Source organism: Corvus moneduloides, chromosome 2, assembly GCF_009650955.1.
Source record: "Corvus moneduloides isolate bCorMon1 chromosome 2, bCorMon1.pri, whole genome shotgun sequence".
Classification (NCBI taxonomy): Eukaryota; Metazoa; Chordata; class Aves; order Passeriformes; family Corvidae; genus Corvus; species Corvus moneduloides.
Window position 1 is genome coordinate 106,343,025 of NC_045477.1, and position 18,159 is coordinate 106,361,183.

General features: G+C 40.6%; 1 protein-coding gene across 1 annotated transcript in view; it reads right to left on the reverse strand.

Moving 5' to 3' along the window:
* Positions 1 to 4,534: 4,534 nt before the first annotated feature.
* VEGFD (vascular endothelial growth factor D) overlaps positions 4,535 to 18,159 on the reverse strand; it is a 29,641-nt gene continuing 16,016 nt past the window's right edge. Inside the window, exons 2-7 of the mRNA XM_032100701.1 lie at positions 17,912 to 18,122; positions 13,739 to 13,929; positions 11,172 to 11,320; positions 9,296 to 9,393; positions 6,721 to 6,916; positions 4,535 to 5,206 (exon numbers count right to left, since the gene is read on the reverse strand). Coding sequence (XP_031956592.1) covers positions 5,080 to 5,206; positions 6,721 to 6,916; positions 9,296 to 9,393; positions 11,172 to 11,320; positions 13,739 to 13,929; positions 17,912 to 18,122 — 972 coding nt within the window. The 3' untranslated portion in view covers positions 4,535 to 5,079. The remainder of the gene's footprint in view (positions 5,207 to 6,720; positions 6,917 to 9,295; positions 9,394 to 11,171; positions 11,321 to 13,738; positions 13,930 to 17,911; positions 18,123 to 18,159) is intronic.

The window sequence follows — 18,159 nt, forward strand, 5'->3', positions numbered from 1 at the left end:
TTGATATTTTAAAGTTGAAATGCATTTACCAGTTATTTAGAAAATACAAAGGAAACAGGCAGCTGAAGGAGTTTCCTCAGATTCAGTTTTGGGTTCTCAAGATTTTCCTTTCCTTTTTTTTACACTACTGTAAAGCAAAATAATTTTAGTAGCATAAATCCTGACTTACAGTGGTACAAGAAAACAAAAAATAAACCCAACCAGATTCACATTTGTTTTCACTGGAATACAGGAAGGGACCTTACGACTCAGCTGGAGTTGATGCCCAAAGGATACATATAGATTTATATGTTTGCAGTGTATATGTGTATGACAGGATTTATATGTGCTCTGTCAACCCTCCCATGAATAATTCTTGCTATAAGCAATGCCACAGCATATGGCCTGTGATGGCTTTTGAAGTAAATGAGAGCAGTACTTTCAAGATGTGCTTGAATTTCTTCCATGTCACCAGCATTTGGTAAGATCACACTTACCGCTGTCCTTCTGGAAGTCGAGCATGGTTTTTGCAAGTAGATAAATATTTCCTGACTCTTTCAATGCAGTGTGCATATTAGCTATTATTGTGATTCATAATCTTCCTTGTCCCTTCCTCCAAAAAAGCACATATAAGTGGAAGCTAGGTACTCATAAAAACTGATGGTTTGAAAAACTTCATGTGTGCTTATTTAGAATTAACAATTATTAAAGTACTCTCATTCCTATTATGCATGTAATACAAATATCACATTAAAGACAACCCTCACTATATAAAAATTAAGACACAGCGCAACAGGAATTTTTAGCATTATTATTCTGGCTATGAAATTGGTAAATCATGTCCATATGCCTAAAAAGCAAGTCATGCTGAACACAGTAATAAAAGGCCTTTCAAACTTCAAAGAGAACATTCCACTCTCAATAACCTTCTCTCTAAGAAGGTCTTTTAGTCATAGGTTAAGAGCTAATGACATCAGTCAAAAAGCAGATCTGCTATGAATTTTATATATCTCATTTAATTCTTCTGAATTTTTATATTAAATATCCTAGTTTAAAGTCAATCTGATGTATCAATATGAAAGACAACATAAAGCATTTCTATTTTAAAGTTTGTTGAATATTTTTAAATGAAAAATCCAGAATTTTGCCAACAAAATAACATTGATCTTTTATAAATCCCCATCAAAATCTAATTATCTGCATGTGTTTGCATCTTCAGCTAGACCCTCCTTTTAGGTCTGGTCTTCCATATAAAGGATATATGGCTATGTCACAGAGTTAGTGACAACCAAATCTTCTTGGGGCTGTGGCAGTGAAGACCATCACACAGCACTGTCATTCACAGCTCTGTGCTTAAATTCTTGAGCTTTTCCACGTAGTAGTTCAGTGACTGTTACAAATACGCATATATGCTCTTGCTTTGGTAATTTTCTAATGACTAGGAGAGTAGGGTGGAAAAGAGCAGCATCCTGTGATACAGAGATTGGCACAAGCCCCTAGGAGCAGATGCTCTGCTGGGGTAGGAATTTATTGTGGAAGAAATACACTGTAAGATGCCTGTAGGTTGCACCAGAGCTGACAATCCTTGAAGCATGAAGAAGTACGTTCATAAGTCTTCTGGAAATTAGGGCTGAGAACCTCTAAGGAGAATTGAAGTTATAAACTAGATAAAAGCATGTGTGTTGGCTTCTTAGGCCGCTCTTGTTCGTGAATGCCACCACAAGCAGTTTCTTTTTCCATCTTCACAGTAAGCCTAAGAACTGCTCTTAGTCCACAAGATTTTGGGCACATTGCTCCTGCAAAGTAGAAATCCCTCACAGGTAGAAGAACCTGTAGGGGGTTAAATTCAGTGAAAATAACACTGAATTTTACATTGACCTCCAGGTTTGTTTTTGATGATCACACATTCTCTGTTGCTTGAGCATGTTTGTCTCTGTCCTGGTTTCAGCTGGGATAGAGTTAACTTTCTTCTTAGTAGCTGGTACAGTGCTTTGTTATTAGTATGAGAATAATACTGCTGTTTTGACTATTGCTAAGTAGTAGTGCTTACTCTAAATCAAGGACTTTTCGATTTCCCATGCTTTGACAGAGAGCAGAGGCACAAGAAGCTGTGAAGAAGCATAGCCAGGATGGCTGAGTCAACAGGTCAAAGGGATATCCCATTCCATAGAATGTCATGCCCAGTATATAAACTGGGGGAGTTAGGGAAGGGGAATGCTGATCACCACTGGGATGGACTGGGCGTCGGTCAGTGAGTGGTGAGCAATTGTGCTGTACATCATTTATGATTCTTGGGTTTTATTCCTCTGTCTCTCTTTCTTTTCCATTACAACTACTACTAGTAGTAGCATTATTATTACAGTTGTTGTGGTAGCTGTTATATTGTATTTTGTTTCAATTATCAAACTGTTCTTATCTCAACCCATGAGGTTTACCTTTTCTTTCCAAATCTCCCCACTAGGGTGGTGGTAGGGTGCATGAGTTGTGTGGTACTTAGTTACCAGGTGGGGTTAAACCACAACGATACCAAAAAAATATTTGCCTAAGTGGCTAACAAAGTGATCCACAAGATTTAAGAGCAAAATTTTGAGGTTAAAGGTTAAATTCACCCAGAGGCTTAGACTGAAAGAAGCCTATGGATTATAGCACGATCTCATCTCACTCCATCCCACTGGGATCTTCAGTCCTGCATTGCACGTCCAGGCACAGGTCCGTTTTTCAGTGGAATGGGGAAGTGTGGAAAACCTCAGAGCAGGGTTCACAGTGGTGGTCAGTGATGGTGCCTTTCCACCCTAGGTATCATAATGGCCATTGTAATCTCCTGGCGGTTAGGTGGTTCATGTTCAAATCCCTCTCTGTCTCTCTGAGAGAAGATTTGGAACATGGTTTTCAGCCCCTCAGTGACTGCTTTATCTATGAACCTTCTGGGGTTGAAGCAGACTTAATTGTCTCTCAGGTAATAGCAGTTCAGTTTTGAAAAATGAAGTTAATATATTCACTGGTCAGGACAGAAAACCAAGGAAGCCTCTACAGATCAACACTGACAGATGAACACAAATGTAATTAATACAGCATTCCAGTTGCTAAACTCTAGGTTATGCTAGGAAATGTAAACACTTGATTTTTTCCCACAGAATTTAGCTTTACAGATACTTTTGTGTGGTTTTGCATAAAGGTGTATTTTTATTCCATATACCTCTGGTGCTACCAGTTAAATGTCAGGTTTTCCTGTGTAGCTCCCTGGCTTTCTGAGGAGTGTGCTGCTGGTGTAGCTTATTGGCAACACAGCCATTGGGTCAGGGTGCCCTCAGATGAGACAGAAGTGATGGGGCAGTTCATTCCTTTTACGGACCCCTGTGCAGCCCAGGGACCACCCCACCACACACATATGTTTGAATTTAGAGCCTCTTGGAGGAGCAGGAGACATATAAGGGTGTGCTTGTGCTGCCAGGCTGCTTCACCTGGTGTTACACTTGGATCACCTTCCCCTTGCTGTCCATGCAGAGTTTATGCTGGTGGCACGTGTCCTTGACTCTGGAGGAACACCCACATCAGGCAAGCCCTGTGCAGCCCAGGAGGAAACCCTGCTGCAGGGGCTCCACCCAGTGTGCTCACATGTCAGACTATGCTGCTCAGTCAGAGGATCCCAGGCCGGTTCACAGAACAGGTAGCACAAACAGCCTGCAGGTTTGTTTGCCCAGACCTAGGTCCCAGGTAGCTTAGGAGGCACTCACAGCACTCAGGATCAAATCCTAAATGCCTTACTGAGACTAAAGGCATGTTAAATTGTTTGGTGCTTCGTTCAGCCATTCAATCAATCTTACCGGATTTGGCTCCAATTTTATTTTAAATCAATCTATTTTTTCTGTATGAATAATAAAAAAAAAATCTTAGTTGCACATCAGAAATCCATTTCCTGTTCCCTGTGTTGTGTCAAACGTTCCATCTCTATACCATTTATTTCATATACTCTATTCCCTTTGTTCACAGTGCAGTGTAGAATTGGAGAATTCAGCAACTGGGAAAAAATCATACAGATGTCAAGAATATCACTTCCAGTTCAGGATTATTGTTCATAATATTTTCTCTGGACTACCTCACACCAGACTTCAGTGGCTCAGAAAATAATACTGCCCTTATTCCTGATCTGGTTAAAGCACTGTTACTCAGGCCTCACACTGGGGAGAGGAATTTCAGTGCAAAGGAGATATTTTCATTGCGTGGTAGGCTAAAAGGAAAACCACCTTCTTAGTGAACAGTGCTTTTCCAAAATGTGCTGAAGAGCTAGCACTAGTGTGCTGTTATCCCCCTAGGAAGATTAATGCACTACACCAGGAACAAATAAATAAATCACACATGCTGTCAGGCAGATGTGGGAAAAAATGCTTCTTTTTTACTGAAACTATTGGGTCAAGTGACCTTGTTTTGACCTGGGTTTGGGCAGAAGCCAGTCCCTGTGGAACAAATGTAAGAAAACTGTATTTGAAATGGCTTTGGGGTTTTGCTTATTTTCTTTTTGTGGGGCAGAGTTTTAAAATAACAGAAAAAAATCAAATCCACTCGAATAACTGATGTGTTTATTTTCCTATATACACTTAAATATGGCACATCTGACAGTAGTTGTACAATAAACACAAAATGATGATCAAAGCCGGACAGTAGATCAAATAACTCAGTGCTGAACCTATTAGAAGCCGAATCCTGTACACTGAATTTCTGAAGAAAGTTTTACCCAGGAGCTGCATTAGCTAAGGATTCAGAGGCTAAGATTATCAAGTCTCCATTTCTGAGCGATTGGCTGGAGACTGGGACTTTATTTCCGATACAGAGCTTCATCTTCCATAACGTAACATGGAACTGGTACTTTCCAATCTTTCTTCCATGCAGTCAGAAATTCATCAGCTGTTGTTACCTCTTAGAGAACAAATACCAATGTCCCAGAGGATTCACTTGCAGTTAGTGATTACTCTAATAAATAAATGCAGACTGGATTAATTCTTCTGCTATTAATGTGGAAGATGTTCATGTTTACTATTGTTTGAAAGTCAGTGACAGCTACTTTGCGAAGCAGTGGATTGTCAAAGAATAGGGGAAGCTCAGTCAAGGAGTTTCTCTGCTTTGGGACCCATGAGAACCTCTCTTCTCCTTTGGACAACGACAATGCCTGGAACACACTGGTTTGGCAGTTGGGCATGTTCTGGGTTGGGATGGACATCTGTCTTCACAACTGTTTGATAAAGGATAAAGAAGGCAAAAGAGAAAAGCATTTTAATATGATAATTCTTCACTGTCGTATTCTTCAACTTTTTCATCATTGAACACTGCAATGCTCCCTACACACAGTTTGGGAAAGTGTTGACATCCTACAACACAGGGAGACAAGAATTTGCTGTCTCCCTGACTATTGCCTGACTCCCTGAAAATGCCTGACTATTTTTGTCTACAGCAACATGTCTTGCAGTGGTCCATTTGTCCAGAGTCATGACTTAAGTGATGCTTTCATTTCTTGAGAGCAGTGAAGTCCCAAGGGTCAGCACTGGATAGTGCTGCCCTCAAACTCTGCAAAGTAGCTTATCTCACTTCATGATTCAACTTTTCTCCTCCAGAAATACTACAGATGGAAGTCTGCTACTAAGGTCCTGTGTCCAGATTACAGTAATTTTTAGAAGCCAAATTCATGTAAACAAATGATTACATTCCTCCCCTCCCACCTGTCTGAAACACATAAATAGCCAATTCTTTCATGCTCATTTTTAGTTCTGCTGGTTGTTTTAGCTATTTTTATACTTGCCAACTATTTTGTGTTTGTCCTTGTTTTCAAAGCTGAACCTGAAGATGTGAAGGTTACTTCTTCCACAGCATCTTCCCTGTGAATGAACCTATGAAGCCACTGAGAGTGGATCCTGTGGGTGACCACTCAGTGAACTGCAGCTCTGCCAAGGTACCCAGGGAAACTGGATGCTGACTATCCTTATATAAACTTTGAGACTAAGCTACTGCATGCTCCTGGGTCTCTACATGGGACCAAGGCTTTCTGAAAAATTAAAAAAATTAACTAATGCATGAAAACAGGTGCTTTAGAGGGCATTTTCTATCTTTGATTTGACACAGAAACCTCAACACTAATAATACAAAAAGATTAGGGAAATTCATGGAGTATAGTAGCCCCAGAACAATTTTTCTGCTTCTCAGTAGAGTCAGAGCTAGTTGAGTGGATTTATATGTGTACAAAATTGCATTAGGTTTAGAAAATTACTAGCTCTGAGGACAAACTGGATAAGGAATGTGCTTTGTGCTCTGTGTGCAAATTTAGGGAGCCTTTGTCCCTAATCATCCATGAGATTGCCTTCAGCTGTCGCAGAGAACAGCTGTCATGGGATGGGTTCTGCTTACCTACAAGTACAAGACTCGATATCTCACTGCAAAAACTAATGTCAGTTGTAGTACAGTTTTAATCATCATTCCCTAAAGATTACAAAAAAAAAAAAAAAAAATGTAGCAAGTATTGACAGCTGAATAGCGGCCTTGTCCAGATTTCTTTAAAATACAAGTAAACCTTAAATTCCTTTTATAAGGTAAGTATTATAAATATAATATCCATTATTATTATTATCTCCCTAACTTCAGCAAGGTATTCATCTCAAGTGGACCTCCTAGCCAATTCAGCAGTCGCACCTCTGACATCTAGGCAAGCTAATTCAGGTCTTGCAGTGTAGACAGTGAATGGCAAGGATCACTTACCTGCAGGTTTCAGCATGAAATATCTTGTGTTTTAGAGCACAGCTCTCCTGGCTCTCCCTACACAAATAGCAGCTGCAGTTTTCTTTACTTTGAAAGAAATCTGTGGGACACTTATGTCTACAGATGCATTCACAATTTTCTTCATCAAATTCCATATGTTGTCCACACATAGCCAGCTCAGCAAGAGGAGGGAGTTCTGCAATAGCACATACATATTTTAGCTGTAAAGTTTACATAACTAAATTGAAGAGACTCTTTCTGTTCTCTGTTCATTAGGACTCACACATGTACTTTCTGATAGTTTCTAGACTTCACAATTTCTGTTGTAACTTCCCGTGCAGAAAAGGACCGAGAGGATTGAGCCAATTATTTCACTCTATTCTAATACTGCTGTTTCTTGTGGGTTGACCCAGCACAAAAAATTTTGGGGGATGTATACTGCAAGAGGCTAGTGTTACATTTTGAAATGCACAAATCTTTACTGGACAGCAAGTTTTAAAAAGATAATCTCAAAAAGGATTTAGTCTACACCCATGACAAAAAGGCACATCCATGCAAACTACCACACCCACCACGTGTACTTCACTACACAGTCACTGCAGAAACTTTTAAGGAGTAATGCTATGTCTACTAGGGGGCAAGCTGGCCTAGCACTTCAACAAGGAGCACATTCATATTTGTCAAAGATGAAAGAAAGTACTTTGTTTCAGAAGAAAAGTCAGAACAGCCAAGGGAACTCACTATCTAATATCTTCCCTGAAAACGCACATCTGGAGTACAACATGAAGCTAATCCTCTCAAAAGGGAATACATTTGGTGAAAACTTTATTAAAATGCAAGCAGCACATCCCCAGTGAAAGGTCATGGCATATAAGGTGTCATTGGGAAGGTAATTTCCTGTAGCTTTACAATTAGCTTTTGGATATAACCTATGGAATGTGAAATGTAACCTGCACCTCTGCTATCTGATCACTGATCTCAGTGGCCAGAAAAGGCTTGCACATTACTTGAAAGAAATTTTAATTATTATTTACTGAAAATACTGCTGAAAAACCAGTATTTCAACAGAATAAAACCTAAGGCCTATTGAAAGGGAAGAGGGAGTCTGCCCAAAATTCTTGGAAGACAAACCCATTCCTTGGGGTGATGAAGCCTGGCATGTGTGAAGTGGTGTAGATTGTTTCAATCTCACTTTGTTTCAACCTCAAAGACAGATTTTAAGTTATTTTGTCCCAGCCACTTGCCAAACACAATGTACTTCAGAGAATGATATTTTTTCTGAGGAAGTATTGAGTCTATGTCAACAAAGGCCATAATTCAACAAGCCACAGATTTCAATGCTCTAAACTGACTTTACAGAAGACTCTGAGTTATGAGGTCTCGGGCTATTCTCAGTCCTTCAGACTCACCCTGAAATACAAATTACTAATCCTTTCTTGAGTGAAAAGTCTAACCTGATGGTCAGAGGATCTTATCCAGAGTGAGAAAAGATCCAACAGAAACCACTATGCAAATTATTTCTTGCTTATTAACATTAGGAGATTGTAATCAGTAGACCAGTTTATGAGGTTATTTAGCTTTATTTTAGTTTGCTAGTCTAGGATTTGCTTGCATGATTGATTTATTGTTGCCTTGGATGGATTATTCTTTTTCTTGCTGAATGTAGCTTAAAGCACAAAGGCAAGGTTTCCTTCTCTGTCTGTGTCCTCTAGTGCTATGATCATGTTATTTTTGACCAATACAATTTCCTGAGAAAAACAATTCTTAAAAACCTTACACATGACTTGGAGAAAATTTAATTTCTCTTAATATTTATTGCTAGTAAGTTTTTTTAGACTTACACAGTTGCCACTCAGAATATTTCCTGCAAATTTCTTTGACAAATTAAAATTTTACAGGAGAAGCAGAGGAAGAAGGCCAGTAACTACTTTTCTACAAATTTTACCCTCTTCCATTTCCTTCCACAGGCCTGAAGAAGTATACATACATACTCCTGAGTATGTAGGGTGTATCAGTTTGAAAGATTCCTAAATAATTTAAGATTATCATTAAAAGTACTCAAATACTTTGAAAGGTTATATAATTTTTTTCACTGACTACAGCTAACATGCAGGACTGGTCTTGCCTATCTTATTCCTTATTAATTCTTTCCTTAAGAACTAAAAAAAAAATAAAATGAGTACTTTCCCCATGCAATGTATTCTAGGGCATTTTTTTTTTCTACAGTTAAGAAGTTTCCCTAATGCTCATCATAAAATGTGAAATGCGCATGTGAAATAAGAATTTGTACAGGCTGCCTACTTCACAAAATCTTATAAATACTTTCCTATGTCCTACTCAGGTTGCTAATATAGAGACAATAAAACTTCCAAGCAAAAAAAAATGAGATGGGGAGAAGCACATATATGTGTTTATTTTCAGGTGAGTTTCCACACCACAATCCAAGTCTATCTAGGGATATGGAATAGAAACTGTAACTCCCTCAATGAAAAAAAAAAAAATGAGAAGACCAGAATGAGACACAAAGAGCTTGGAGATAGTATGCAAAAGTGTCTCTTTGTCATTTCATCTTTACCTTCTCGTCTGTTGGAGTGCTGTGTGTCTATAACACATTCACATTTGTCACTATCCCAGATCCATCCATTATGGCAAAACTTGTTGGTAAAGGGGCATCTAGAAGAAAAAGAAGTCGAGATAGGAATTTAAAAAAATAATTAGGGGCATCAGAGTAGTCATTTGGCAAAATGAGCCTGCTGGTGTGCTGGGTCTGCCACCTGTACCACGTGAAGGCCTGGCACCTGTGTGCATTACTGCTGCAAACAGAAAGAATTGGGTCCAGGCGGTTCTGCTGATAGGGAGGAGCTCTCTAGATCCCAGCAACTACAAGAAGCGAGTTCAGCACCTATATCAGATAACAGCCTTAGGAAGCAGCTACAGTTTTGCAGCTTCACTTTTCCGTAAAATAGTTTTACCCCAAGCAGGGTGGTCTTTGTCCCGCAGTATTCATCCCATGTAACTTTATTCAATTTTGCCTTGCTTCCAAAAGGTCCAGCTACAGTTTAAATTTGCCCATGCTCATGGATGCACAGGGGGCTATTTCAGTGTCAGAAGGACAGACTGACTTCCAGGCCCTTTGCTCTGGGAGGGGAACTCACAAACTGAAAAAAGACTGAGGTTCTTCTGTATTTGTCAAGAAAGAGGATTTGGAGTGGCCAGCAGGCTGAGGGAGGGCTGGAGTGGCTTTGCTGAAATGATACCTCTCCCCACCCAGATGTCTGCTGAAGGGCAGTGATGGGGACAAGCCGAATGCAGGGCTTGACAGAGACTTTTGAGCTGCCTTCCAGTGAGTCACCCAAGCTGTTTGAGTTTCTAGAGTGTTTGTTTATGTAGCCTTTCCTCACTGGGAGTACTGTTGCAGTGGCAAAGTCCACTTTACACCCCCACGTTGCTTTGAAAGTGGTCTCTCGGTAAACCTCTGTGCTGGAAAGTTCTCCCTTTACCAAGATTCCACTGGTCAGTGACTCTCTCCATCCCTTCTCCCATTGCCCCCTGTTATGTCACTCACCCTTGCCTCTGCCCCCTAGCCCTCAGACTATTGGCTTCTGATGCTCTGCCCGCCCCTGGGACTCTTTGGGATAAAACCGCGCGTGCCTTTCGTTCTTGGTTCTTTGTCCCTGCTTCCTTTGGGTGTGTTGGTTTCATTAAACACCTCGGAATTGCATGCAGAGAGCCTCTCTCGCCTCTCTGTCTCCGGTTTGTGCACAGACTGTGGGTGTGTGAGCGACTGTTCACAACCACCTGGGAAGGTGAGACTGTGTGCACGTGTGGGTGCTGGCAGAGCGCCGCCTAAGCGGTGCGTGAGGGACCCTGTGGGAGAAACATGGCATCGATTCACCAAAGCCTCCTTTCATAGAGTACTAGTATTTTATGCCATATTTTGGAGTGAGATGTGAGGTCGCTTTTCTCCAGTTCATGAGCCCAACAGATGCAAACCAAGACTGGGTCAAAAGTGAAAAGCCACGATTCATATTGATTCTGACCTGACGTGCCATAAGGTATGGCAGAGGGCTTTAGCTTGAGCACAGAACTCAGTGTGCCCTGGCTGAATAATGCACTAGCAGAGTTGCTGTGTCAGGCTGAAAACGTCTATGCACACAGACCCAAAAAGCTCCAGTGTAACACAGTGCCAATATGAGCACTCGGGGTCCTTGCTCAAGAACCTAAATGTCTTAGTGACTCCTGATGCTGATGAACTGGCCTACAGTTTATTGGATTCTGATGTCCATTCATTTAAAATTCACATGGTTTAGGTGAACTTTCTAACCCTGAGTGATAATCAGGTTATTCAGAAAAACTACTGGGATAACAGAAATGGAATGGACCATTATAACGTGCAAATCAGAGCAAAATAATTTCAACATGTGCAGAAGTTTGCAAATGAGGGAACTTACCCATCTTCTTCGGGGTACTGGACAGATCTTCGTATGATGGTGTACTGGTGGCGCTGGGTATTTGATGTACACTTACAGGCTGTGTGATTGGCAATTTTGATGGGCACAGGCTCGGGAACACTTGTCAAGGGAACTGAGATCTCAAACAGCTAGGTGGGACAAATAACATTCATTTTTCAGTTTCCATTATACAGTTAATATTTGGAGGTTTAAATAAAAATCTTGTATTCTTTTCCACCATTTTTCCCACCCTTGCTCTTTTCTAGAGATAGTTACCATAAATATAAATGAGCAGAAGTGTACTGAGGGTTTTGAAGAGTAAACAATGCTCACCAAAGTAGGAACTTGACAAAATGGGTATCCTAGCACCATATTACAGCTATTTAACACCCAAGACTATTATGTCTTGGGTGAGACAATTTATTTATAGAATTATTGCAAGCAAACAAAAAAAACTCTTGGATGCTAGGGACAATTGGGAAAGAGGTAGGTGTTGAGAACTTTGTTCTTGGTTATATCATCAGTTGAATCTCTACCACTTACAGAGACAGCTACTTAACTGTCCCTGGGTATAATCACAGTATGCATCTTTAGGGATCTAACTTAACCCCCACAGCCTCCTCAGAGAGGGAAGAAACAGAAGTAAACAGAGGAAAGTTCATTCTGCTTTAGCTGGGCTTAGGCAGGGAATCATCCTGGAAACCTCTCTCTGATGTATATAGCAGGAGCTTAAGGAACAAAGCACCTTGCCTTCAGTGCATCCAAATTGTTAAGAGTGATCTTTGAGAAGGCCTGTGGAGGCTCTGATTCGTTGGGCAGCTATGTGTAGGAGATGTAGAAGTGATCCACACTCCCTCTGCCCCTCAAACCATCTTCCTTCCCATGGAAACCAAAGCACTGGGCATGTCTTGGTGTGCCAGCATGTCTTGGCTTAAAGCTGCATCTACCTGCAGGGACTGAGTATTCCTAAGCAGACTGCTTAGACATGAAAACCTAGGTGTTGCAGTGTCTGACTTTAGGTGGCATTAATATCCTGCAGTGGATATTTTATATCAAGGGGAAAAAAAATCCTCTCACTAATATGGGAATAAGGGAATAACTCCATTAGATGAATAAATCTGGACTGATGGTGGTGTATCTATAAGTGGAACTTAGCTGGGGACTTTTGAGGGAATGCTTATTTTGAAGGATGCTAAAGGAATGTTACACTCTGCAAAATTGCAGTTTTTCCACAAACTTGTGAACGGCTGCTCAGAAAACACATAAATAAATATATACTTTTTAGCCTGACCTAGCTCCCTGAGCTGATTAGACATCTTTTGTGTGTGGCCAACAGCTCATAACAGCTTTCTCCTTCTGGTGTGGAATGAAAGCAATTAAGGAGCATTGACGCAAGAAGGACAGGCCCTGCTTTATTTTACTCCAGCTATATTCCAGTACAATCAGACACAGTGGAATTACATTCCAACAAACACAAAATAAATACAGAAGTGAATTGGACCTGCTCCCCATGAGGGCTTCAATTTTCTTTTTGAAACAACTGCACTTGATCTTTGTTCTGATTTAAAGAAAAGCCTTTCTCATGAGTAGAATTTCATTTATTATGCCAAGTGACCTAGGAATGCACAAGGTAAAGGTTCATCAAAGAGGACCAGTCTCCTGTGCTTCATCTGTGGGTATGAATCATAGAATCATAGAAAGGCTTGGTTGGAAGGGACCTTAAAGATCAGTTCCAACTCCTTACCCCCTCCCATGGGCAGGGGTGCCACCCACTAGACCAGACTACTGATGAACAATGGATGGTTTCTTCCACAGAGCGGATTGAAAGTGCTAAACTTGGAGCTCTGCTCAGTCACCCACTGGAGCAGGATATCTCTGTACATAGCCTCTAGTGGGACTCTACAAGAAAGAGGCTGTCTGGCTACTCTATGCTCAGTTTTTGGCACTGGTCATTAAAACTTGGGTATGCCCTGTTGCACTTATTTAGTAATTGACTACTGGTTTAAGCCTTTCTTTCCCTGAGAGACGTGTGGTTTGGGACATTCAGATCCTGAGGCATGCTAATTAGGAGCATCTGGTCTCTCCTGATGAATATATCTCCTTTTCTGGCTTGAAAAATTGCAGATCCAAAATTATTAGCCAGCCTTCTTGCCAAGGACAATAATGTTGAAAGGCAGTGGCCCAACACAACAAAATTTCGTGGGGTTAAACCTTGGATACAGAGGATTCCTAGGGGATAATGCTCTCAAGGGGTCCCCGGTCCAAGTAACAATATATTACAGAAAGATTAAACTTCTGATCATCACATGAGCTTGCAGTCCCTTTTTCAGGACCTGATTTTCCATCTCTACACATATATAAACAATATTTTAATAATGCAACATGGATGTAAAATGCTATTGCACACTCCTGCATTCACTCCGCATGGATAAAAAATTAATTCTTCTGTTTGTTATGATAGTGCAGACAGATCTTTCATAACAGGATCTCAGAAACCAAACATCCTCCTTCCCCTCCCTTTTTGCTGAGCCAGGGTAAAAAGAAAACAGATGAATAGCCTCATTTACCGTTTTCGACACGTAAGTTGTACTTGTATTCATGCAGCTGAGACTCTCCTCGTTGCAGCAGCCTCCACATCTGAACACGTTCACACAAGGAGGCTTGAAAAATTTGTTGGTTGTTGTACCCAGCTCTTTGGCAACTTCCACACAGGTTTCCCTTGGCACACACTGTGTCTTTTGCCATTCTTCATCTATGACTGGAGAAAACACCACTTTTATGAACAATCATGGCAAAGTTAAACCTCTTGATTGGGGAAGCAGAAGCATTATATAAATAAAAATGAAGTTCTGGCAGGCCATTTGCACTTACTTGGATCAATTTGTGCTTATTTGGATCAATCTAAGGACCAGAGAGAGTCTGAGTGCAAAGTTATCCCAGTAACTTACACCAGCTGCACTGGCAGAGAGGTTGTTGCATTTTTCTGCCTTTAGCTTTCAATGCAAATGACCAAAATCTGTTAATTCCAGCAGATTTCATAGAGCTGCATTGATTTCCCTTAGCTGAGAGTCCCCAGCTACACAGTGTCTATTTGACAAAGCTGCCCCACGCCCTGTTCCCCTTTGCTCCAGGGTAGCCTTCCTTGTTGTCATTTTATCCTCTCTCTGAGTGTGCCCCACCGTATACTCAGTACAGCCTGGGCCTGAGAGCAAAAGCACATTAATGATTAACAGATTCTGGTCAGAGGGTGTTAGTACTCCTGGTGGATGTCAGCCAGAAAGCACCATTTCCAAATTGCCCAATAGAACCCAAGACAAACAGTCTCACACCTCAGTAGCATCAGGGCGTTCAAGGCTGAATGACAGGAATATGAATTCAAGTGTGAGTCGTCTATTCAAAACACTAGGGCATCTTTCAAATACTGAATTGTTGTAGACTAGTAGACCAGGCTTGACTGATTGTCAGATTCTGACCATGAGAAAGAATAACATATTAACTGCCTGAACCAGACAGAGAAAATAGGGACATTTACATAATACTGTCTTGAGTTTTGTCAAGAGGTGGCCCTCCTTTTTTTGCCTTTTGCTTACTTGATTCAAGTTATGGAATTCCTCATGAGTCATCAATGCTTATGTTCTAAGTTCTTCGTAAAACGATGAAAAAAATTTTTCCTCTCTATCCCCTATGTCAGGCTTCTGAAATATGAAAAGCAACTCTTATACTATTAAAAAAATGCTCTCCCATTGCAGTCCACCTCCCTACTATTGTAAAAGCAGTACCTACATTTACAGTGAAGTTCTGAAAAAGGAAAAATTCTGGAATACTTTTAACCTACATGCTATACCTTGCCTTCAGATGAACATTGATTTTTCTCATTCCTGACTTTCCTTTTGTTATTTTTAACTTTTTCTTAACTGACTTTGTATATTTAAATTATTTTGTTTATTCCTGCATAGTGCTTCCACAGGGTTGATTTGCTCCATTTTTCAGTCATGCAAGGAGTATAGGAAATAAGAGTTTGATGTCTGAATTGTGAAGAAGAGGCATAAATTAAGAGAAGAATAATCATTAAAATTAATAGAATTTTCTAGAGTAATGTTAGTCTATCAAAATAGCAATCTAATCCTAACATTAAAATAGAAAATAAAGTATTTGCCAAACTCATTAAGGTATGTGCATGTAATCACTTCAGATGTCACTTCAATGAACATAAGCATCAATGACCTTTCCAGCTACACACATCCTCACTTCATTGACCACTTCTTTAGCAGAAAGGCTGTTACAGGAACTGGCCTCCAAGGAAGTGGGTGTCACATCTTTTTCAGAAGCCCCATGGTCACCCTGATCTTTTCTGTGACCAAGCACAGGGCAGTTGCTGAAAAATTTGGCTGTGATACAGTCTCCAGCTTGAAAGTGCTGCAGTCCTTAGTGACTGAGCAGCTCAGGGGAGACTGTGGTTAGATGAAGTGACACAAACTTTCAGTGAATTCATTGTTAAAGCTTTAGAAAGGAGGAACAAAGTCCTGAATTTTCCCAGATGGAGTTCGGAGTGCTGTGGAAGATACTCAAGTAAAACAATGATGAGTCTTGACCCAGCCTTCTCATTAAAACATTTTATTAAAACAAAACAGATGCCCTTGGCAAAAAGGTCACTGCTTAATGACTGGAAAGGGTGTGGGAAAGAAATACATGTTTATGGGCTTGTTTTTTTTAAAAGGAGTTTGAGTACCTTGAACATATTAATATATTAAAACAAAAGTAGTTTCTGTCCTGGGATAATTCCACTTTGAATGAAAGAATGGAGAAGATGGCCCAATGGGCTTCTTTTAACTTGAATTTCAGCAACTTGACTTTAATGAGGAAGCTGACAATTCTGTGTCTAGAGTCAGACTTTCGAAGGGAAAATAAGAAGCAACCTAATAGCTTTTCCAAACAGAAAACTCTATCTATATGACCATAGTAAAATACAATCACAGAACAGTTTTGTTTGGAAGGGACCTTAAAGATCATCTATTTCCAACCCCACTGCCGAGGGCAGGAACACCTTCCTCTAGACCAGGATGTGTAGTGTTCCATCCAGCCTGGCCTTGAACACTTCCAGGGATGGGTCATCCACAGCTTCTCTGGGCAGCCTCTTCCAGTGTCTTCCTAATACCTAATCTAAATTTACTCTCTTTCAGCTTAAAGCCATTCCCATCACTGCGTGCCCTTGGGAAAAGTCCCTCTCCAGCTCTCTTGCAGCTCCCTCTTAGGTACTGGAAGGCTGCAATTGGATCTCCATGGAGCTGTCTCTTCTCCAGGCTGAACAGCCCCAACTCTCTTAGCCTGACTTCATAGGAGAGGTGCTCCAGCCCTGTGACCATCTCAAATTAGCCACAGCACACTAAGTGGCATAGTGACCTTATTACCTGAACATTATTTACATTATAAATACTAAGCTACATTATTCTGCCTTTGAATTTCAATATGCCCTGTCTCAGTAACATTTAATAAGGTCCCCTGTCATCATGCTGTTTGGACAAAGGGATATTTTAATTTTGCAGAAATGTTGGTGTTCACTAAATAAGCAATAGGAGTTGAGGATTACAGCACTTGACTCTGGGTACTCCTTCTAATAATTCTATGGATTTTTAATGTCACTGAGTAGAATTATAAAAGTATGTAAGCAAAATACTTATCACTATTAAAAGCCATCTTAATTGTTTTTCATGTGTGTATTTGTTTTAACTTTTTTTCTGTACAGAATTTCTGTGAAAACTGTAAAGCTATGCCTGTGATATGAAAACCCTCTTCAGATAGGCACTTGTATACACATTTCTGTGTTGTGGCTCAGAGAAGCAATTTAAGGCCTTTGCTCAGACATAATTTAGCTGAGTAATGGTGTGTGAATGTGGCTGGGATTGTTGTAAAAGTAGTATTGGAACAAAATCAGCAATATCTGATTTCCCAAAAGGAAGGTGATAAGATAATATCACATCAGGGTAAAGACAACAAAAAGATTATCTCAGCCTGTCCTTCATTAGGCTGCAGTTTAGATTTGCTGTAGGATGTCCATTTGCTAGACCAAAATATAGTAACTGATTCTTTGTTTTACAGTCATGAATATGTAATGCCTTGAGCATCACAGCTACAAGGAAAAGTATTCATTCTTGCTCCAGATGAGGGAGTAGGTTGTGATTCTCCACTTTCAGTTGCTGGTTGGTTGCTTCAAGATCTACTTTTCTCTGGAGAAACTTCCTCAAACAGATCGAGGTTAGGACACCACCTTCTTTCTCTCAGTTCCCACACAGACACTGCTGCTGGGGCAGTGCCTTATATCAGAGCACACCTAATAAAAAAGGGATTTCTATGCCTGCAGTAAAGTTCATTCATTTCTGCCTGCAAGCAAGTTCTGAGATGTAGCACAATGCTGCTGTCCATCCCCTCAGCCAGTCATTCTGACCTGTTTTATGTACATTGACTTATCTTCCTTTTGTGGACTGACAAATCCCTGCATAGTACATCTTCCCTCTGGAGGGTATGCAGAGAACAATAAGCCTGATTTGGCCAAAAAACAGGGAGGTATACTCAGGCTGTCATCTGACATTTTTTCATACAAAGTCACTTTCCAGTAATGCCCTGTTGTTTCCAGTATGGGTGTATTCTAGGAACCCCCCTACTTACTTAAGAGTTTCCTGCACACAAATCAGGGAGAGGTCTTGAAGCTAAGAGGTCAGACTTGGCCACAAACCTGCACCTACCTTTCAGTGTGTCAATATCATAGAAAGCAGCAGCAAATCTGGTAGAGCGATGTGAAGCAGAGCGGGAGTCTAAGTTGGCCAGGCTCTTGAGTTTTAGCCTGCATTTCCACAGCTTCCAGTCCTCAGAGTGAGTGATGTGAAGCAGCTCTTCCAGGCTGGATGCTCTCCTAATCTGCTGCTCTGACCGCTCCAGTGCTGACAGAGATGTCCTCTGGAAGGAAAGAGGGAAGTCAGAAAGCCAGTACTTC